This window comes from Hyaena hyaena, unplaced genomic scaffold, assembly GCF_003009895.1.
Source record: "Hyaena hyaena isolate Hyena2069 unplaced genomic scaffold, ASM300989v1 scaffold_183, whole genome shotgun sequence".
Lineage (NCBI taxonomy): Eukaryota > Metazoa > Chordata > Mammalia > Carnivora > Hyaenidae > Hyaena > Hyaena hyaena.
The window spans coordinates 1,182,748-1,204,730 of NW_024080815.1; the positions used below are offsets into that span (position 1 = coordinate 1,182,748).

A 21,983-nucleotide genomic window follows, 5' to 3' on the forward strand; every position below is an offset into this window, starting at 1 on the left:
TTTATGTTCAGGCAAGGTGGGGGGATACATAAGCAATAACCATAATCTGTAAGCAAATTACATAATACGGTCAGAGGTGATAATTGCTATGAACACCTGTCTAGTAAGTAGGATAAGGGGTATTGGGACAGCCGGGGGTATGGATCACAGTGTTAATGGGAGACCTTCCTGGGTAGAGACAAGGGAACAAAGAGCTAAATGAAGGGTGGGGTCAGCTGCCCAGATACTAAAGAAGGGTGTTCTTGGCAGAGGGAACAGCCAGTGCAAATGCTCTAAGACAGAACATGCCTGGTGTTCAAGGAGGCCCAGTGTGTCTGGGACGCAGTATACGAGAGAGAGCAGGGGGAGAGTAGGTCAGAATAACAGGGGCCAGACCATCCAGAGCTGTCTGAGTCCATTATACGTACTGGCTTTTGCTCTCTGAGTGAGCTGGAAAGCCACTGGAAAGTTCTGAGCAGCGGACAGATCTAAGCTCTGGAAGGATAACTCTAGCCGTTGTGTTGGAAATAGGTTGAGCAGAGAGCAAGGAAGAGCCCAGGAGGCTGCGTCGGAAGCCCCTGCAATAACTCCAGAAGAGAGAACAGTGGCTGAGGCTGGGGTGGAGGCCTGGGGACGCTACAAGAGCACAGGTTCTGGCTGTGAGGCCAAGTGAAAGAGTCGTCAAGAATGAGTCCAAGCTTCTGGGCTGAGCAATGGGAAAGATAGGGTTGCTGTTCCCAGAGACTGAAGGCCAAGGGTAAAGTCTGTTCAGGGGAAGATTATGAGCAGGAGGTGGATATCCAGGTTGGAGACTCTTGGTAGAATCCAAGTGGAGATGTCAAGTAGGCAGCCAGAGCCAGGGCTAGAGCCCGGTTCTCTTTTCGCGGAGACTCAGGAATTCACTAAACAAAACCACAGCCCTGCTGGCAGGTGGCAGGGGAAAGGAGGGGGCTCCAGAGCCGAGACTGGGTTGTCTGAAGAGAGGTGACCAGTTGCCTGGGAGATCAGAAGGCTGGGAGAACACCAGAGAAAAACAGATGGTGCTGCCTATGTGAATTGAGACCTCTGTTTAGTCTCCCAGCCTAAAGATGCCCTGTCCAACACACTCTGAGCTCCAGCTGATCTAGAATGCTCACAAAAGTCTCCCTCAGGCCTTCCCTGCTGCACAAAATCAGGAAGGTGCTATCCAGAGCTCACCAAGAGAGTTCTTGCTGCGCTGAGAACCCTACTGGGCATGTTCACTGATTCTACCACCACAAAACCCTAAACCAGAGGCTTCAGCTCACAAAAGGGGCTTGCCCGATACCACTAGTCCACACAAGGTGCTGGAGTCAAAGCTGAGCCTTTGGCCAACTCCAGGATCTTCCCAAATGCCAAGGCTCCCCCGAGAACAACATCTATTCCTGGCCTGGGCCTGGTGGCTCTCACTGTTCCTTTGCAGTTGAAGATGTTGCTTTAGATCACCTGCCTAGTATCAGAGAGCTCGTTTAATGTCAAGGTAAACTTCAAGGTGGCCACGAGGAGGTGAAGAGCTAACGAGGTACTGTGCAGGCAGTGCTTGGCCCCACGCCCAGCAGGGAGGAAACGCTCCATCAGTAACAGCTGGCCCCAGAGCAGTAAAAGCAGCAGTCACTTCTTTACTTATTTAAGGGATTAGAGAAAAAGCTATAAAAGTGAATGAGTTCACAGAAATAAAGGAGAAGAGCCCACCCACTCTGCCTGACCCACTTACTCTACTTAATATTCAGGTTGCAGGGAGATTTGTTTCTTTGGCTGGATTATTCCTTTAGGATCAATTCCCTGGGGCAGGATTACTATGCCAAAAGGTCAGAGTTCTTTTATGGGTCTTTTTATTTTAAAATAGTTTATTTATTTTTGAGACAGAGAGAGACAGAACATGAGTGGGGGAGGGTCAGAGAGACAGGGACACACAGAATCTGAAACAGGCTCCAGGCTCTGAGCTAGCTGTCAGCACAGAGCCCGATGCGGGGCTTGAACCCACGAACCACAAGATCATGACCTGAGCCAAAGTCGAACTCTTACCCAACTGAGCCACCCAGGCGCCCCTTTTTTATGGATCTTAATAATTGTTGCCATATTGCTTTCTAGAAAAGACTGTCCCCATTTACTTTTTACCCACGACTATTTTTTTCTTACCATCTACATCACTGTCTTCTTTAGTAATTCAGTGGGTATACTTTTCTTTCCTTTGAATGTAATTTTTATAAATGCTTGCTCTTTCATTTTTAGCATTTACCTTTTAAATTTGCTTGAGAACTGCCTATTCATAGCCTTTGCCCATTTATCATTGGGTCTTTTATCAGCAAGTATTAACTGATCACATACACTGTGCAAGGAACCTCCTTTGCACGTACTTTTTAAATGCCACAGCAATGAACTTCTTCGTTATCGCACCTAATTCACATTTTTCCCTCAGTCTGACTACCTATTGAATATCTTCATTTTTACTGTTAAGCTTTTAAAATGTTTATAGTCAAATTTGTGTCATGTCTCCAAGGTTTTAAAGCTTAGAAAGTAGGGGCGCCTGGGTGGCTCAGTTGGTTAAAGCATCCAACTTCAGCTCAGGTCATGATCTCCCAGTTTGTGGGTTTGAGCCCCACATCAGGCTCTGTGCTGTCAGCACAGAGCCTGTGTCTCCCTCTCTCTCTGACTCTCCTCTGCTAGTACTCTATCTCTCTCTCAAAAATAAACAAACAAAATATTAAAAAAAAAATAAATAAAGCTTAGAAAATTACCACTATATGACCTAATCAATTCTTGACACTAATATTTAATTCTTTTACTTAATCCAGTGTTTCTGGATTAAGAATATTCTACCTAATACATATGTAGAATGTAACATGCTAAACAAAAAACCTACCCCACACAAACAAAAACTCATTTCAAATACGCAGGAGAAAGCCCACTTCAACAAAGGTAATTAAGCTTCTTTACTGAGGACCCCTCAGAGACTTTATCAGGCTACTAAGTCTCAAGGATCTCTGAGGTTTGGGAGGATCAGCGTGACTAGTATAAACCATGTCTCAAACTGTGGGACTATGGAGCTCCTGATCCACAAAGCCCCTCTTGGAGCTAGTGTTCCATTGCCACACTTTGGAAACTGTTGCTTTAACCTTACTTTAAATTTAAAAAAATCAAAACAAAACTCTAAGTTCCACGAGAGTGAGGACTTTTGTCTACTTAACCCCCTGCAATATTCGCAGCACAGCAGATGCTCAGTAAATATTAAAGTAAACAAATGTGTGTACATACAAATAAAACCAATCAGATCTAGTACACGAGACCAAGATCCCTATGATCCAAGAGACAGGGAGGGGCAGTGACTTTGTGTGGTTCACTGCTGCGTCCCCAGGACCCAGAGTGTGTCCAGGGTATGGTGTGCATTCAACAAATACTTGAATAGATGAATACATAAAGGAATGAGTCACTTGCCCAACCTAGCTGGTGACTTGAGTCTCTGATACCCTTCCTTTCATGGAAGAGAAAGAGTTATCTCATCTGGGTAAGAGTACATGACCCCAGGCAGCTCAGAAATCAGTTCTGGGGGTCAGCAGCTGAGCTGAAAGGCCCAGGGCCCCAGAAACACCCCTTTGGTGGAGGCTCATACCAGCGTCAGAAGCCCAGCTACATCCAGACGGGCGATGGAGATGGCGATGGCAGGCATCCCAACCTCGGGAGGTTGAGAACCAGACTTGCCTGGTGCTATCCAGACTAGCCAAGTGAGACTCTGAATCCTGAAGGGGAGGCCAGCCTGGACTCGGGTCAGAGCCTGCCGTGGGTTCTGTCCTCGGAATGTTCTGCAGGGAGAGCTTTGCAGCCTAAGACACTGAGTGAACTGAGCCTTTGGGGGCAGGGGAGGTCTCTCGGGATCACGGATGGATCTCTATCTGGACAAGCACCCCTGCCATGTTCTCTGCTGCTCTGAACCAGATGTCTGGTCCTTCCTTCTTACCTTTCACCTCTCGTTCAGCTGGACCAGCGTAAGACTTGCAAGAGTGACCTTTGTTCCACAGGAGCCTCAGTTACAGAAAGGTTCCTAAGGAAAGCTCTCCTACAGGTGCATGGTTTGGATGGGGGGACAGAGGTGCAAAGAGCTGTCAAGACAGTCTGTTTCTAACAGCTGGCATGACACGGACCCTCACCCAGCTGTGCCCAGCATCTGCACAGAAAAGTCCCATCAGTTTTCAAGAAAAGAGACCCCAAAGCCTGGCCCAGGAGCACTGGTGACATGTTCCAAATATTACCCCTGGGTAATATTTCCTTTGAGCAGGCCCAGCGCAGCCCCAGACAGTCCCCCGTCACCACAAATGCAGGTCCCGCCAGCGGTTTAGGGAACGGATCCCCCTAAACCAGCCCCTGTGTTTGAGGCGGGAGCAGCCTTCCATGGCAAAGAAGAGAGGAAACAATGAGCTTTATAAAGAACCATATTTATTTTCATGTACAGCAACAAATACCATAAATAAAGCTAAACAATGTTTGCTGTGTGCAAAATACAGGGTTCCGTGGGGCACTGTAAATGACTACCAAAGGTCACAAACATGCGTTGCGATGAGATGGGGGGGGGGAGGCTAGCTAAAGAGAAGACTGAGAGGGAAGGAGGGCCCTCTGTGGTTGACATTTTATAAAGGGAGGGAGACTCTGCAAGAGAAGACAAGACAAGAGCAATGACTTCATACTGGCTGCAGTCTGCAGCAAGGCAGTGAGCAACGTGGCATGCGGGGCTGTGCAGACAGGCCGGGAGTTCAGCATGGCCGGGGGCTGCGTGCAGGACAGACACCACCTGCAGCCTGAGACCCGGAGGTCTGGCCAACAACAGCTCCACCGTACTTGGCACGGTGTTTCTCTTTAAAAGCGCTCCGAGCCGGCAGGGAAAATGTGCCATGGGTGCACTGATATGGGCTGCGTCAGACTGCGGCTGAACGGGGTCATTTCTCAAAGCCACCCCTGGCCTGCGACAATGACTGCTCTAATCGAAGCTTCTGCATCATCTGCAGCTTTAGGAGCCAAGGACTGAGTAAAAGTAAGCTCCTCTTACTGAGAAGCCGCCGCAAAGCCCTTGTGTCTAAAGCGTAGGCTGCAGCAGGGACAGGATTGGCTAGGAAAGCTTGTGATGAAGCCTGGGAGCTTTTTTTCTTTTTTTTTTTCTAAATCCTTCCAAGAAGAGTTACCTGTGGTTTTGATCAATACTCTTTATACTAGAATCAGTTTAAGACGCTCGTATGCATGTATTTTTTCAGAGACTGCTAGATAGGAGAGTTCTTTTCAAAGGTGAAGAGCCCTCTCTGCTGCATGGTGTCACAGTTGGGCTCACTGTCCCAGGAAGGTAAGTGGCTTCACAATGGGAAAGACACGCCTGCAGGCCGCACAGGGAGCCAGAGGGAGGCAGGGTTTGCACCTGGTATAGACCGGGCAGCCGGCTCAGAGGTGAATAGAATGAAAAATGGCTTCCGAGCGGAGCACCACCCCATGCTGTTACCCCACCATGCCATGGAATGAGTCCATTAGTATGCAAGACGTTCACAGTTAGCGCGACCAGGACCACGGAGGGGAGGACGGGGCGTGGAAAGCGGGTCAGGCATTAGTACCACTCTCTGAAAATCGGCAAGAAAACAAGTCACCTCAGAGCAGAAGTGTGTCAGCCAAGAAGTGGGTGTAGCACTGGAAGGCTGAAACGAACTGACGGCCACAGTGTAAGGTTGGAAAGAGAGAGACAGAAAAGAGAATTTAGTCTGGAGGACAAAGGAAGAAGGCTGATAACATGAAAGGCACAGGAGTTGAAGACGAGGCAACCACTAATAAAAGGGCGACTTCCCCAAACAAATCGTTGCTTGCTTAGGAAAGATGAACCTTTCTGGTAGGGACTACCTCTTTCTCTGCCAGAGAGGATCTGTGTAGCTTGCCCCTGAGCTTTCCACTCGAGGCTACGCACATCCTCAGGACCCCCGTGTCCCCCATATCAATTTGCCCCAATTTTACCCCAGTGTGTCACACTCATTCTCGAATACGCTGTGGAGGCCAAGAGGCATGCGCCTCCTGGGATCCACCATGGGTCTCAGTGCCGCCCACCAGGAAGGTTCAGAGCCTCAGAACATACAAACATCTCGGGCTTCTGACAGGCACACCCTGTCTCACCAGAATAATTCAAACCAGTCCCTTTATGGCTGTAAATGACATTCTCAGAGATGCTAACTCTGGCTTCATGGAGCATTCCACAAAGCATCTCAGCCCACCCGGAGCCAGAGACCATAGCAATGACATGGCTGTGCATGTGTTCACACCACGACCTCAAGAATTTCCTTTTAGTATCAAACAAAGAATGAAGCATAAGTTCCTCCCACCACGCTATTAAAATCCCAGCAGAAATTTGGAAAAACACAAGTCATCAGACTGAGAACATTTCCCACAAGGACAGAGGTGCCAGTGCCCAGGGACTTGGCCGCAGCTGTGCCCCTGTTTTCTCCAACGACTTCAAGGAAGTGTTTGTAGAAATGCCTCTCCCCTTCTTCCTGCCATATAGAAACCTGTCATCTCAAAGCACCCAAGAGCCCTGTCTCCTAACCCACGATAGGTTCCATCCTGACTTCATCGAGAGGAGATCTGTAGTGTGACAAGGGCACAGAGCCACCTCTGGCCTGGCAAATCTACATATTCTGAGCACACTGGTAGGCTTCTCCCCAGCAGCCCTCCATTGTTCAGCTAGACCCCACGGCAGTCATGTCCAGGTAGAATGGAGTGGGGGGAATGGGGACCTTCTCCAGAAGCCCAGAGAGAAGACCACAGGTAGGCTCAATGCCTGTTTTTGCCCTTAATAGGGCTGATCTCCTTTGTATCAGTCAACAAACAGCTTCCACTCCCAGCCTCCCTGCCAGTCAAGGTACAGGAGGTCAGACACATCCCTATGCTAGGACAGTGTGGACACAAATGTTTCTGGCTGTTTTGACCAAATAGGCACTGCGGCCAAAAGGCTAAACATCCAGGATGTCTGTAAGTCACGCTCACGGGGCAGGTCATGTGTCCCAGAAGTAATACCCTGAGGTGCTAACAAATGCCCTCAGTCCCAAAGGACCTGATAGGAGAGGGCAGATTCATCTCTCGGCCTGACCATCATGGACCCTGAGTGGCCTTGGCTCAGTCAGCAGCCTGGGCTGAGGACCTGATAGGGAGTCCCAGGGGTCATGACCCCAGGCATCAATGCCACCAGCTGACACAGCTCCTTTTCGGCACTGCACCAGCTTGATGGAGCTCTCCAAGGTGAGGGGGCCAAGGGGCTTCCATGCAGTGCTCGCAAGGGGGAAGGGACGATGGAAGTTTGTCGCCATCTGCTTGGAACCCCAGGGCTCTAGAGCATTTGCCTGTGATTTGGTAGGAAGGGAAAAACCCTTCAGCTACTATTGTACATCAAAACAAGGGAGCAAGAAACCACTTTCTCTCCCTCTGGGAGGACAGATAACAGCCAACAACATACTGCCATGTGCTTTTGTAGGCTGCAGGCTCAATTCCACTCCGATCTACTCCTTTCTTCTAAACTGATTATGCTTTCATGTTGCAAAACACTGTCCCCTGTTGCTAAGTGGCATTAGGGGACGTACATCTAAAAGCACTGGCCAGGAGGCAGCATACTCACTTCTGCGTCCATACAAGCCCAAATTGTTAATGCTGCAGGCAGTGACTACAACAGTTGACTGCAAGGTAGAAAAGGTTTCATAACACCAGCTAAAAACTTCAAACCGTGGTTAGAAAACTTGACACTCGTAGAAAAAAATGCTTTCTCTTGGCTTATTAAAAGTTAAAAATTGAAATGTAAACCTAGAAATATGGCTCGCTTTGGTATAAAATAAGTACAAAGCTATAAAAAACATCCTTCATGTCGTGCTGGCCCCAGCGCCAAGGAGCAGATGCTCGCCTGGACAGAGTCAGGCGCAGGTGGCCGGCGGGAAACCCTTTGGCTGTGAGTGAACTGGTTATTAAGGAACGCTAGGCTTCCTGGCCAGAGCCTTGCTAACTGCAGACACACTGCCGCCTAAGGTGGACATGTTGGGGGCACTTCGGGGGTGGTTGGCATTTCAGTGGAGCTTGACCGGGAGGCATCTGAGCACCCAGGTGCGGATGGTCTCCAGGGACTCCTCAGACTCCCGGTACATGGAAGCCAGGACCTCGGAGAGCACCCAGAGGAGCGGCAGCCCGACGCTCAGGAGCTCATAAGTGTAGCAGTAGTTGTACGCATTGTCCCTGAAATGAAGGCCGGCCGCACGCAGGAGTCCCCGAATCCAGTTAACCAGCCTCTGGGGAATGTGAAGCAGGCCCCACGGCAGCCTGAGGGGCCAGCTTAGCGCCTTCCTAAAGAAGGAATTGGTGATACCTGGAGGGCTGCCTTCAGGCGTGCCAATGGCCGCTGCCGCGCAAGAACTTTCCACGGGAGTGTCCCGCCGAGGGGCCTCTTGCTCTTTCCACGTTCCCTCCTCCTGAGAGAGGGAGCAAAGGGAAGGCATTCAGTCCTTCATTCTCACCGAGGATCCCTCCCATGAAGCAGACGGAGAGAGCCAACACAAACTGACGATGGCAGACCCTGCATTTGGCAACCAGCATCCCCCCTTCCTCAAATAACCTCAGCCCCTACGCACTGCGGGGGGGGGGGGGGGCTGCATCTGGGCACTGCTTTCCTGGGCCCGAGGGCACCAAGGGGTTCACAGTCCTTCAAAACACACATGTCCTTCCTTTATTTTTGAAAAGTTTATTTATTTTGAGAGAGAGAGAGAGAGAGAGAGAGATCAAGCGAGGGAAGGGCAAAAAGAGAGGGAGGAGAGAATCCCAAGCAGAATCTGCACTGTCAGCGCAGAGCCAGACTTGGGGCTCCATCTCACGAACCATGAAATCATGACCTGAGTTGAAATCAAGAGTCAGTCGCTTAACTGACTGAGCCACCCACCCAGGTGCCTTAAAACACATGTTCTTTAAAAAAAAAAAAAAAAAAATGTTGGAGCGCCTGGGTGGTTCAGTCGGTTAAGCATCTGACTTTGGCTCAGGTCATGATCTCACAGCTTGTGAGTTCAAGCCCCACATCAGGCTCTGTGCTGACAGCTCAGAGCCTGGAGCCTGCTTCTGTGTCTCCCTCTCTCTCTAGCCCTCCCCACTCGTACTCGGTTTCTCTCTCAAAAATAAATGTTAAAAAAAATGCACACATATCCTTTGACTCACAAATCCTATTTGTCATGATCTGTTGTAAGTAAATGATTTGAAATAGGGACAAAGACATGCATACAAAGATGCTTGTTGTAAAAATATTTATAAGGTAAAAATATGACAGAGGATAAACCTCCAATGACAGGGGACTTGTTAAATAAATTATCAACCATCTTTTACAGGCATCCAGAATGAGGCTTCAGAAAAATGTTGTGTTTGGGGAATGACTCTCAATATACTGCTAGTATATAGATAGAAGGACGTAAAAGTACAGTGATAGAATTCCAGCTAGGTTAAAATACATTCACAGAGGGAAAAGTCTGGAAGGAAACGTCACAAAATGTTAGTTATGGGTTTCTCAGGATAAGGTGGTGATGGATGATTTAATTTTCCTTTTCTACATACTTTCATTTATTTCCCCATTTTTCTACACCGAGCCTACATTACTTATGTAACCGGAACAAGGCTGTAAGGTGTGGGTCCTGGAGGGGGTGGGTGGTGAATCAGGCAGTAGAGAAGGTATTTGCTAAGAGCTGCCAGAGGGGGCGCTATCACAAACTGTCCAAACACGTAGCAGGCTATCATTTTGCGAACATCCAAGAGCCTAGGGAAGAAACTTGGGAAAGGTAGGTATCCCTGCATATAACACTCTGAGGTCCCGAGGGACCCAGGTGGAGGTTGGGGGGATCCTGGAGTCTTCTCATGGCTGGGCAAATAGTCCCAGCCCGGTACCTGGGAAAGCTCTTCCAATTTTCTCAGAAGAAGCTGGCACCACCGCTCACCTGGGAGCTGGCCTCTAGAATGGGGTAAACCCAGAGGCCTATTGACAGGCTAAAGACAGAGGGACCCTCCGCACCGCACAGCAAGACTCTCGTGTTTCCCTGTGGGTCTCAATTCCTCCAAAGCCAGAAACACTGGCCTAACTTGGAAGAATCCTTGTGAATGAGCTCCTGTCCAGGGGCCTGTCCTGTTTCACCAGCGCTGTCAGGACAAAACATACCTGTCTTTGTTGCTTCAGCTCTGCCCGTCTCTTCCTTTGCTGGGTGCTGGTTTTACAGTGAATGAAATGAGGCTTGCAGAAAAACTTGCCTGTCAAAGAAGCACACACACGCACACACAGGTGTTCTCCTGTAAATGAGAGCTGCGGCAGATATGAGCCAAGGTCAGAAAACACCAATAATGGGAGCAAGCCCAGGGAACCTTAAACTTGGGAAATGGTTTCTGTCACTTGTCTTAAAGCAGCAGCACTAAGATGAGGATACAGGACCCTGTGCGGCCTCGGAGGCAGGCTGTAGCCATGGGAGGAGGGGTGCGGGGATGCTGGGGAGGCGGCTACAACCCTCAGATACTTCCAGACCAAACTGAGGCCAAGTCCTCTCCCACGGCTGGTTGCAAGACTCCAAAATGGACAGCTTTGAATATCGGTACTGTTTCCAGTTCCTGGTCCTTCCTGGGACCCCTGGGGGTGGGAATGGCTTGGAGCAGATGGCGGCAGTGATGGGGAGGAAAAGACCCAGGTGAGGCATACTGGGTCACTGGCCACAGCCCAGGACCATTGGGCACCTTCCAGAAAAGCTGCTTTGTTTGCCATAGTAATAGGGACAGTAATGATGGTAACAACAGGGAAAACTTCCCCAGGACTCTGAATATATCAGACACTATTCTGAACGCTTCCCATGAATGAACTCATGTGAACCACCTTGCAACCTTATAAGCTAAGAACTATTATTATCCTCATTTTATGGATGAAGTGACTGAGGGACCCAGAGGCAACCGGATTTCTAAATTCCAAGGTTATACGGCTAGTAAATGGTATTCTGGCAGGTGCCTTTGCAGAAGGGAGTTGCTATTAAGATTACTTCTGTAATACATACTATATAAATCACAGCATTAATATGCCATCATTTATTGGACCCTTGCCACAAGCCAGGTGCAGTGCTGAGCACGTTACTAGGTTACCAGGTTTGATTTTCTCAACCACACGGGGCAATGGAAGGCAGTGAGATTAGCTGGGAACGTGTATGTAAAGCACTGGGCACCCAGTGGGTGCCACCTGGGGCTGGTACGTGACAGGTGCTCAGGGCCTCCCCAGCCTGCTCATAGGGGACTTGTCTCTCTAGCAGGCGGGATCTCACAGCTCTCTCAACAGCGCTCCTGAGGACACCCCATTCCCTGACACGTGCTGGGCGTCCCGGGGTCCCCAGAGCACAGCAGCCCAGGTCGTAGGGCAGTGCCATCCCTGGCCCCTGGGAGTTACCTTCATCGCTGTCGAAGGCGTAGGCAGCCAGGCGCAGGGTAGAAGCACAGACGCTGCAGCGGAAACACTCACGGTGGAAGAAGTGGCCCTCTGCGCTCAGCCGCTCCATCACATACACGCGCTTCTTACAGAAGTAACAGGTGTCGCTGCCACCCAGGTTCAGGGGAAACGCCTTCCGCATCGATTCCTGGGGTCACAGGGCAGCGGGGGAGAAGCGCTGTGCGTTAGAACTGGCACCACGTCTTGCAACGTGAGGCCGAGGTTCTTGGAAAGGCCGACCTCAACCGCGGGGACCTCATGGGCTCCTGTCTGCGGCTCATGTTTCTGTAGCAAAGGGTGAGGTGGGGGAAGAAGTGCTCCCAACATGGAGCTCGACTCCAGGGGCTGTTGTCAGTTCTGCTCCCAGGCCGGCCAGCCGGCAACACGGGGGGCCCAGGAGGGGCTCCTCCCAAGGTTGGCTGCTCTGGTTTTGGGGCGGGAGCAGCCATCGCTCACAAACATGCCTGCCCGGTGATGCGGTCTCCAGGAATCTGTCCTGGGGGTTAAGGGCTGCCCGGGTCTGGAGAGAGGTCCCTGAAGGAATGTTTTCCACATTCTTGTCCTCCTGCAGTGACTTAGGTCAGGCAAGGAAAGTCTGTGGCGTCAGAACTGTTCTCAGGGAAGGGAGAGGCTGTGTTCTTTAGCTCCTAGGCTGCCAGTTAAATCCCTAAATTCAAGGGAGGAGGAGGCAGGCCAAACAGTGGTGCCCCTGGGGGGGTCTGGATTCCAGGGCGATGCACCCAAAGGAAATCAGAACTGTCCGGTCCAATGGCTGGTGATGGCGGCAGGCAGCCTTGTTTGGAGAAGGGAGAATTCAAAGGGAAGAGGGTTTTTCCATTACTGGATGCTCAGTCCAGTGCAAAAGGACTACTCAGACTGGATGCCAAACACTGATGGTAAGGGGTGCCTGGCTACACGGCTGGCCTGCCTGGCCTTTTCACGGAGCTCTCCAGAGCCCTGGACGGCAGGGGAGAAGCTCGGCCTTGTGCAATGACGCCTTGGGGAGCCGAGTGAGGTCTGTCTGTCAGAAAACGCAGCCCCCTCTAACCTTGGCTCCGATCCAGCCCATTGCCGGACCTCCTGTCCACAAGAAGGAGGCCTCAGTGGGTGGGCCAGGCCATCCTCTCTGGGAGGTCAGAGCTGGTGTCTGCGGGTGAAGGCTGAGGGGTGCGCATCCTTACCAGGTCTGGAGAGGTGGCCTGGGTCTTAGGTCTGTGATCATTCATGTACAGATTGATCAGGACTTCAGCTGCAGCCCCTATTCCGCTGGACACTTTCCCTACCGTCAGCTACCCAAGAGCAGAGGTAGAGGAGACAGAGACAAAGGTAGAGGCCAGTTAGCACTGAGAAGGAAAGCACGAACAGGCTGGATGTGGGACAGGGCTCCACACCCGCATGCAAACAGCACCCAACATCCCAGGAGAGGCGAAACCAGCTGCCTAGAGGGGGCAGCGGGCACTCTGGAGATGGAGAGAAGCACAGAAGTGGAGCCCCGTGGCCCAGGGGAGCCGGGTGCCTCATGGCACTACCTCCATGCAGAGGTACAAGGCCTTCAGGATTCATCAGGCTTCTTCGTTCCCAGATGGGGTAAATGAATACCTGGGCGGCGGGGGGGGGGGGGGGGGGGGGGGGGGGGGGTGTCTATCCCAGGTCACAGAGCAAATACATGCCGGATTCAGAACTCTTCCCAGGTCTCCTGACCGCTAGCCTGGTGCCCTCACGCACTAAGGAACCACGACCTCAGACAGAGAGCGGGACGGCAGCCGCCCTTCCCCAGAGACCATCCCTCTTTGGACAGACCACACCGAGAGGAAGCGTGAAGTCCCCAACTCCACCATGAGCCAGTTCTGAGACTGGGCACCAAAGTCTCAACTTCTGAGCTCAGTTTCTTTATTTAGTAAAATGGGGGACATGGTGTCTGCCTCAGGGACGTCAGGTAAGAACTGAGGGAGAGAATGCGTGTCCAAGTGCCTGGTGCTTTTAGGGCTGAGCCAGGATGAGCTAGATGAGTCAGACTCCTCCTTCCCTGCTTCCCGGGCCCAGCCTGCCCTGCAGCCTCCACATCCCTAGGGAACAATGATGGCGTCTGACCCGAGTCTCCCTAGGCCTGCAGAGCAGTGACAAACAGGAGTGAGGAGGCATTAAGATGGGTACTGGACTGTGGGCTCCAGACAGCAGGGCCCAGAGGCCCCAGGCAGGTGCTAGCAAGCAGCTCCATGGGGGCCCTGGCATCACTGCCTGGCAGGGCTTGGGTACCTGTGCTCTGGGTGGCAAGATGGCCACGCCCACCCGTGAAGGCCTGGGCCCCCATCGATGTGTCTTGGAGCTGGGCAGGGGTGGGGCGGACAGCCCGCGCAGACGGGGCATAATCGCACAGACACCCTCCAGTAAATCCCAGCCCGCTCCCCCTTTCCCATCGGCTATCAAAGGTCACCCTGGGAAGACCACAGTCTCCTCTTCAGGGAGGCAAACACCAAGGGGTTCTGTAAACACTGTTTGCGATCCCAGGATTCCGGAGGGAAGCAGGCTCCAGACCCTCCCCAGCCTCTGCCTCCAGCTTCTGCGAGTGGTACAGGTTGACAGTCATTGCAACAATAATAATACATGTGCCGCTGAAGGAATGCCCTCAGTCCAAACCCAGGACCACCCCTGGGAGGCCACATCCAATCTGCTATGCAAGCCTCAGATGTGAGGCAGGAAATTCCGGGAAAAACAAAGCAAATGGGCGAATGGCAGCAGTTCCCCGCGTCCAGGTAACAGAGCTCATCCTCAGAGCCTTTGGCCCACTCATCGGACTCCTGCAAGAGCACAGCCTCTACACGAGGAAGAAGAGGGAAGGGTGCCGAGCAGGCGGAGGAGGGTGATGACACTCTGGGGGCGCCTGCTCCCTTTCGCATCAAGGAAGCCCTAACACTGACAGCCACTTTGGAACAGTCGCTCCGACACGTTGTGGGGTCTCGGGGTTGTAGGGAATATGGCCGTGGGCCTGCGAGGTAGGGTGTCTGACCTCACTCCTCAGACAGACGGGGCCCTTCCAGGCTTTACAAAGCCTGTTCCTTCCCAGTAGCAGCAGCTTCCAGGCCACCTACCATTTCACCCCCCAACCCCCCCCCCCCCCCCCCCCCCCCCCCCCCCCCCCCCCCCCCCCCGCCAAGCTGGCCCAGCCCGGGAGAGATCAGGATTCTGCTTCCAAGCACACTTTCTGCCATTTCCAGGATTTCGCAAATGCCAAGGAACTTGGCTCTTGTTTCCAAGAAAGCTTCAGGTGCACTGGCTCAGGACAACAGGCCGTTGAATGTCTGTTGTTCCATCCCTCACTGGGAACTCCCAACACAGGCCACTCGGACAAAAGCTATAGACGACCAATGACTTCTTGGGTTTATATCAAAACGAAGAGGGGAGGGAAGACAGAGGAGGTCAGATTTACCAGCCTGCCCACACTGCCCTTGTGGGAATCTCTCCAGTGGCCCAGTGTGTGAACTGGCTCTGAAGCACTCTCCCAGAAAGACTCCACGGTGAGGCCGTGATACCCATGTGCAATTATTGCCTCCCTTGAGTTAGCAGAGACTGAGAGTGCACTTTCCGAGGCTTAAATACAAGTCTCTAATGGGACCTTATTAACCACTTAGCTAATAGGCACTTTGTGCTGCTGAACTTTTGTGCAATCCTGACTTAGGGAGCAATTATGGAAGCCTGCCCAGGGCAGTAGGGTTGCTGGTGGGTGTCGCCAAACACATCTGTGTCATCATGGGCCTGCTCGGTTCTTCTACCAGGACAGGGCACCATCCTGGCAAGGCGATCCAGGATAAAGACAAAACCTGGTCTTTCGGTTTGGGCCGAAAAGGCTTCTTTCTTCCACTTGCGATCACAGCGCCAGCCCGTTTCAGAGGCTTTCCCAAGAATAAGGAAAGCACTTTTCAGGAAAGCAGTACTGGGTCTCCAACCCAGAGTCACCACTGGCCAATACCAAGAAGTGGACTGGACTTTCTGGAGAGGTCACAAGGAGATAGGTGACGGAGAAGTCATCTCAAGAGGCGAGGGGAGCCCCCTGAACCTTACCCCCCAAGACAGGCGTGGAGGCAAATATTGCCCTGGGGATCACGGGTTCTTTTCTGTTTCTTGTTGACAGGATACCTTGTTGGCTGTAGAAGATTGAGGACATGACCAGACAGACCTGTGCTAACTCACTGCTCCTCAAACTATCAGTGGTAAATGACCAGGTTTTAAAAAAAAAAAAAATCTCTAATCTACTGGGACCTGGTATTTCTGGACATAATACAAGTGAACTGCTAGAAATATATATGACCATACACTTGGCTGTGTGGCAATGTCACATTGCACTACAGGTGTCTAACGCTCACTCTCACTTGTTGGGCTCACCGGGTCACAGACCAGTGCCTGCCCAGGGACCACACCTAGAGTAGCACTGCCCTAGCCAGCCAAGGAGTTATCAGGCTCCAGGATCCTGAGAAACAGAGATCAATTTGTAGAGAAACTTCCAGAAAATGCATCCTAGGATTGACCTTAGAGTAAGATCCAGAAGTTCTCAACAAGGAGATTCACGCGCTGAAAGGCCTGAGGAGGACTGGTCATGAGGACAGCTTACAATTCAGGGGAATTTGGCCAAATAAAAAGACTTAGCCAAAATGATCACATCCCAGTCACTAGTTTTTAAAGAGCTGGTCATTGTGGAGGGCCGTGGGGCTGCTTTTGCAAACCTTTATGTATCCTCCAATATTCTTATAATTTTGAAGAGTTGGAGGATTTCTTACTACCTTCTCCCCTTTTGAGTTCTAATTATTTTTTGGTTAATTAATTAGAACAAGCTGGAATTGCTGGACACTTCCAGGGACCATCATCTCACTTTACATTAGAGTCATCTCACACACACCATTTCCCTTCTGTGAGCCTCAGCTTCCTCATCTATAAAATGGAAAGATCATCTCCATCCTTGCAGGGCTGCAACAAAGGGTCCCCATAGAATCTGGGCCACATCTCACGTAGCACTGGGCTCCCAAGAAGCACTTGTCAGATAGTCCAAAGCACTGCCTTTGGGGTGGCTTTATACTTCCACGTTCTGGAACTTCTCTCCTTTCTTAGACGGCCTTCACTCTGACAAACTCTAGGTTGCTTGGGATCCCCCTCTGCACAAGGAAACCCAATACAGCCCACTCAGGGTGAGCACACCAGATTCTCTTTGATGAGTCAACCCAGATTCAAACATGGTGACAGACCTGTTGTCACCAGCACCATCCCCAGAGGACCCCCACAAGGAGGCACTCCTGAGGCAACCCCGGCAGTCTGAGCTCAGAACATGACAAGCCTTTCTCGCCCTGCTCTCCATCTCCCTTCCAGTTTACACTCACTGAGGTCATCACTGTGTCTTACTCATGTCCACACTCCAGGCATAGGGCATGTGCTCTCAATGAAGGAGGAAACAGGTTCCTGGGCCCACCTGTGGCCAAACAATGCTAACGTCCCCTTCCTACCCCCTCTCCCCTCACCTCGGGCCTGGAGCTCAGCCAAGAATACCAGGTGTCTGGGTTGTGCTTCTGCGCAGAGAGCTGGGCCCCTGTGACCACCTGGCTTGCTGTGAGCATCATGAAGCCCACATGGCTCAGGCAGGGTGAGAGGGAAGCTTCCAGGCCCTCCAAGCTGAGGGCTCACTGGAAGGGGAGGTTTTGACAGGCAGGGCCAGAGAGGGTCTTGTGGGCATACGTGGGCCAACATTCTTCTCTGAGGGGTCCCTGCATGAGGATTATCACAGGACAGGCTGTGGGTCTGCATGCCCAGGGATACGCTCAGGGCAAGGGGGAGAGAGGGCAGGGATCAAAACCACCTTGTTGTGAGGGGTCCGGAAATTCTACCCTCAGAGCTGAGACTCAGGCAGGCCTTTGGGGCTGTGACCTCCCAGTAGGCACCCACGTCTGCACCTGCATCCCTTGATGCCAGGCACCGAGCTGTGCCCTTCCATGTGTAATGCTCACGGCCTTGCGAGGTGGGTCTCATAATCCCCCTTCGCAGATGGCACAGCTGAGATTCAGGGAGGCTCTAACTCACCTGAGGCCGTACTGTTCTTAAGTGGCTGGGATGGAAATGGAAACCTGAAGGTGACTTCTTTGCCTTTAGAAAGAGAGGAATCAACATGCATTACAGGTAAGTGAGCTTTCTTCTGGAATTCGCCTCCGCTGGGGAAAGAGTATGTTTACAGGATCCTTCAGGCATGCTACATTTGCCAGTTTACTGCATTATCCCTGTCACCCTCAGGGCTGGCTGCCATCACCTCCATTCTGTAGGATGGGAAACTGAAGTGCTCAGAGGTCCACCAACACATCCAAGGTCACACAGTGGGTACTTGATGCTCTGAACCCAAGCGTGACTCCAAGCTCATACTCTCCTCCCTACAGCACCCCGCCTCCCTAAAATACACAAGCACTCTGCAAACTAAAATTCCCCATGTTGGGATGCACACAGTGCACTTCCAAAGGCAGTCTTATCCCAGGAAAAAAGAGAAAGACAATAAGGTTGAGGGCGGCCTTGAGATCTATCCTTGTATCAAATGAAACAAAGATGGAGTATCCAGCCAACATTCCTCTGATGTACAAATCTCTAGAACAAACCCTGCAAATCCAGTTTTGGGACAAATGCCCCCATGTAGAGAAAGCTCCTTTTGTAATGTGCACTGCTCTTCTGACCCAGGAAGACTAAACCACAGTCCCCTCTTGCTCCGTGGCACAAACACTCAGCCACCATCTTGTTTCCACAAGAGCTCACCAGCCTTGGCAAATGACAAGACTCTGGGAAGGACCTAGATCCTAAATGAGAGGACCTAAAGATGCCCTGTGATACCATCCAGGCCAAACTCCCAGCAGCATCACTCAATCTTAAAGCAAAACATCCACCTGAGAGAGCAGGCAAGTGGAATCTGAAGCAGACCCCTGGCCCCATCTCTCTCGGGACCGGTGATCAGAGTTTGTATCCCTGTGGGGAACCTGTGTTCCTCATACGAGTTTAACTAGGTCTGCTCCCGGGTGGAGGGGATTATCTCTGGATCCTCAAAATTCGAGTGTAGGGCTCTAGGGCAGGAATAGGGACATGGTGCCTGCTTGAATTTGCCAGGGAGTAACCATCAGTTTCCAAGTCCCTTTTCCTTCCTCTGGCTTCCTTGAATGGAGGCAAGCTTGGGGCACTGGGCAATGAGAATAGCCCATAATCTGCTGGAAAGAAGTACTGAGGCCTCAGGCTCTCTCTAGGGGAGAGACTCCCAGAGCAACTTCAGGACTGAATGAAGTGGTTTGTCATCAGGTTGTCGCTCACTTTAAGGGGAAGCCAATTTTCTCTTCAGAGGCCATCACCCTGCCAGATTCTAATGCACAAAGTCCAGTGTTGAATCAGTGGTAGGGTGGGGCCCAGGAAAGGGAGGGAAATTGGTGGCAGGGGGTAGGTACAGGGCCACTGGAATATCCTCTCCAAGAATGCTTGAAAGTGGGAATTCACCACTCATTCCTGTCTACAATGGCTTCACAGTGAGATCTGGAGGGTGTTGTGAATGTTGTGTCCAAATTAGGTCCTTTTTACAATGGAGAAACTAAGGCACACAGAGATAAGTGACTTGCCCAGTGTCCCAGGGTGACCCTTTCTAAGAGCTCTCCACTCACTGCCAGCCACACCATCACAGGCACATCAGCCTGTAATTAACAAGCTCAGTTAGGGGCGCCTGGGTGGCTCAGACAGTTAAGCCTCCGACTTTGGCTCAGGTCACGATCTCACGTTTGTGGGTTCGAGCCCCGCATTGGGCTCTGTGCTGACAGCTCAGAGCCTGGAGCCTGCTTCGGATTCTGTGTCTCCCTCTCTCTCTGCCACTCCCCCTCTCATGCTCTGTCTCTCTCTGTCTCAAAATTAAAACATTTTAAAAAAGAGCTGAATTATGCTATCACTTGATGGTCAAGGCTGGCTAGAGAGATGGAATAAGAAAAATAGGAGTGACTATTCTACCACAACCTGGTAGAAATAAGCAATAAAGCTGTAGAGGGGAAGAGAGGGCCTGAGATTTGCCATCCCAAAGCCCACCCTATTTGCAGCTCTCCATGTGCCTGGGTGTGGAGCCCTACATGGTCACAGCCCCTGCGCTGGTGCCTCTGACAAGGGCTCCATTCACACTTGGCCTCTGTGGTACAGAGAACACTGGGACAGGGTCAGGAGTGCTGGGTACCAGTCGCCTCTCTGCACCTTTGTTTTCCTGTCTGTGGCTCTACTCTTGCTCAATTCTCTTTCCCAGGAAAAACCCTCCCACAACCCCATCTAAAATTACTACCCTTCACCAGCATGCCAGGTCCCTGCTACCTGCTCTAATTTTTCCATAGGATGTACTGTCTTGTCTTCTGATGTGTTATATAGTTTATGCATATATTGTATTATCATTGACCATTATTTCCACCTACAACAATTCAAGCCTCATCCGGGAAGGAATGTAACTCCAGATCGTTGATGCATATCCCAAGAGCCTGAAGTGCCTGACATTGAGCTGTCTGTTGTTTAATAAATGTTTGTTGAATTGCTGAATGTTCACTAATGGCTTGCTTAATGGGGGACATTGGTTTAAAGCTGCTTGCGGAGCCCAAGGGAGAAGCAGCTGAGGGCTTCAGCAGAGCATGATGACAATGTGACAGCGGACACGCTTATGGACAAGAAGTGCCTCTGTTAGACACTGGTGGCCCCGCCAGCAGCTAAAGATCAAACACCTACTAGAAATCAAGTCAGGAAACTCGGGACATGTGGTGGCTTTTCTTGTCCCAGCTCTGCCCTCAAGCCACGTCACCGTGAGCATGAAAGAAAATCAGAGACAAGAGGGGACCTTGACCAAGACTAGCCAAAGAGGGGCTAAGCAGCAGAGAAGCATGGTGGAGGCCCGGTTGCCCAGCCAGGAGCACCAGCCACTGCCTGCTTGTGCCCAGGCACCCTCACCCTTTCTCATACTGTCATGGCTGCCACGGCAGCAAGTACCCTTCCCCCACCCCCACCAGGGGAGGCTCTCCTCTGCAGCCTTGGTGATGGTGATGACAAAAATGCCAGTCTCCACCCAGAGAGCTCACTAGCACGTGAGCCAGAAACCACTCTCTTATTGATGAGAAAATACGGAAGCCCAGACAGGTCAGGAGACTTCAGGTCAAACAGCCGACAAATGGCTGGCCTGCAACAAGATACTGGGTGTCTCGGCCATGGCTATCTTCTGTGGAACTGGAGGGGTTTCTGTTTCGCCGTGTCACCTCTTGCTGCCCTTCCAGGGGGTGCTTCACACCCACGATTGGGACTGTGGAGGGGTGGGGGGCTGATAATATGCCTTGTTCCTTTTTAGAGGCTCTCCCTGCGCTCTGCTCCCCATGGCAGTGGGAGGTCGCTGGGGGTGGGACTCCCAACTGCAGACCAAGAGAAGCTCCGTATTTTCCACTGCGGTCAGAGCAGGTGCTGGTGTAGCCCAACAGCACGGAAGGAAAGGGGCAGTAACTGTGCTGGGGGACATTCAGCCTCGCACCCCATGCTGAGCCTGCGGGAGCTAGACGGACTGGTTTGCGAGGAAGGGGCCAAGCTTCCTTCATGAACAATGGCTAGAGAAGTGGGCTTCACGTCCGTTTTCAGGCTCCTCACCCCCGGAGACCACCCCACTCCCACCCCCACCCGGTAGTGTTCTCGGTATCCTTGATGACAGGAGGACAAGCGGAAACCAGAAATTGCTCCACAGCATAATTTAAAAATCGTTCAAGGGCGCGTTTCATTATCTGCCTCAAGTTCGCGCCCCACCTCCTGCCCCGCTCCAAGTCAACCTCTGCACTGCTCCCCGAGTCAGCCTTCTAGAACACACAGCAGTGGCTTCCGTGGCTATACGAGGACAGAATGAAGCCCCTACACACCGAGAGTGGACTCTCACCCCCATCCTTCTCACTCCCATAAATACTTTTATTCCCAAAGCAAGTTATACCACAATTCTCTTCCCGTTCACTCAAGCCCTGTCTGCCTTCCTCGGCACACGCTAGACCTTTCTAAAATGCCCTTCTCGGGGCACCTGGGTGGCTTAGTTGGTTAAGCATCCGACTTTCACTTAGGTCATGATCTCGCGGTTCGTGGGTTCGAGCCCCGCATCGGGCTCTGTGCTGACTGCCAGCTCAGAGCCTGGAGCCTATTTCAGAGTCTGTGTCTCCCTCTCTCTGACCCTCCCCTGCTCACGCTGTCTCTCTCTCTCTCCTAGAAATAAATAAAAAAAATATTAAAAAATAAAATAAAATAAAATAAAATGCCCTTCTCCCCTTCCATGTACCTTCAACACTCAGTTCTCATATTGCCTACTCTGTGAAGCCTGTCCACACTTCTCTCCCTCCCTGGGTTCCTATAGACTTGCCCTTTCTATGCCTCAGAATTAACGGGTAGTTTTGAAAAGTAGTAGGTTCGCCGTGTGAAGCTGCCATTTTGGTAGGTCAAAAACAGCCAAAAGCTGGAAATCACCTATGCAACA

At 51.5% G+C, this 21,983-nt stretch overlaps 1 protein-coding gene across 6 annotated transcripts in view; it reads right to left on the reverse strand.

The window, feature by feature from the left end:
* Positions 1-4,408: 4,408 nt before the first annotated feature.
* The window catches only part of MICAL2 (microtubule associated monooxygenase, calponin and LIM domain containing 2), a 141,612-nt gene continuing 124,037 nt past the window's right edge, over positions 4,409-21,983 (reverse strand). For 2 of the 6 annotated variants that reach the window (XM_039240877.1, XM_039240878.1), the window contains 6 exons: positions 17,537-17,599; positions 12,658-12,765; positions 11,438-11,624; positions 10,181-10,269; positions 8,360-8,462; positions 4,412-5,676 (listed from right to left, as the gene is read on the reverse strand). In XM_039240877.1, coding sequence (XP_039096808.1) covers positions 5,636-5,676; positions 8,360-8,462; positions 10,181-10,269; positions 11,438-11,624; positions 12,658-12,765; positions 17,537-17,599 — 591 coding nt within the window. In that variant the 3' untranslated portion in view covers positions 4,412-5,635. Of the gene's footprint in view, positions 5,677-8,359; positions 8,463-10,180; positions 10,270-11,437; positions 11,625-12,657; positions 12,766-17,536; positions 17,600-21,983 lie in introns of all 6 variants that reach the window. The other 4 variants (XM_039240881.1, XM_039240880.1, XM_039240879.1 and 1 more) reach the window with 3 other exon arrangements.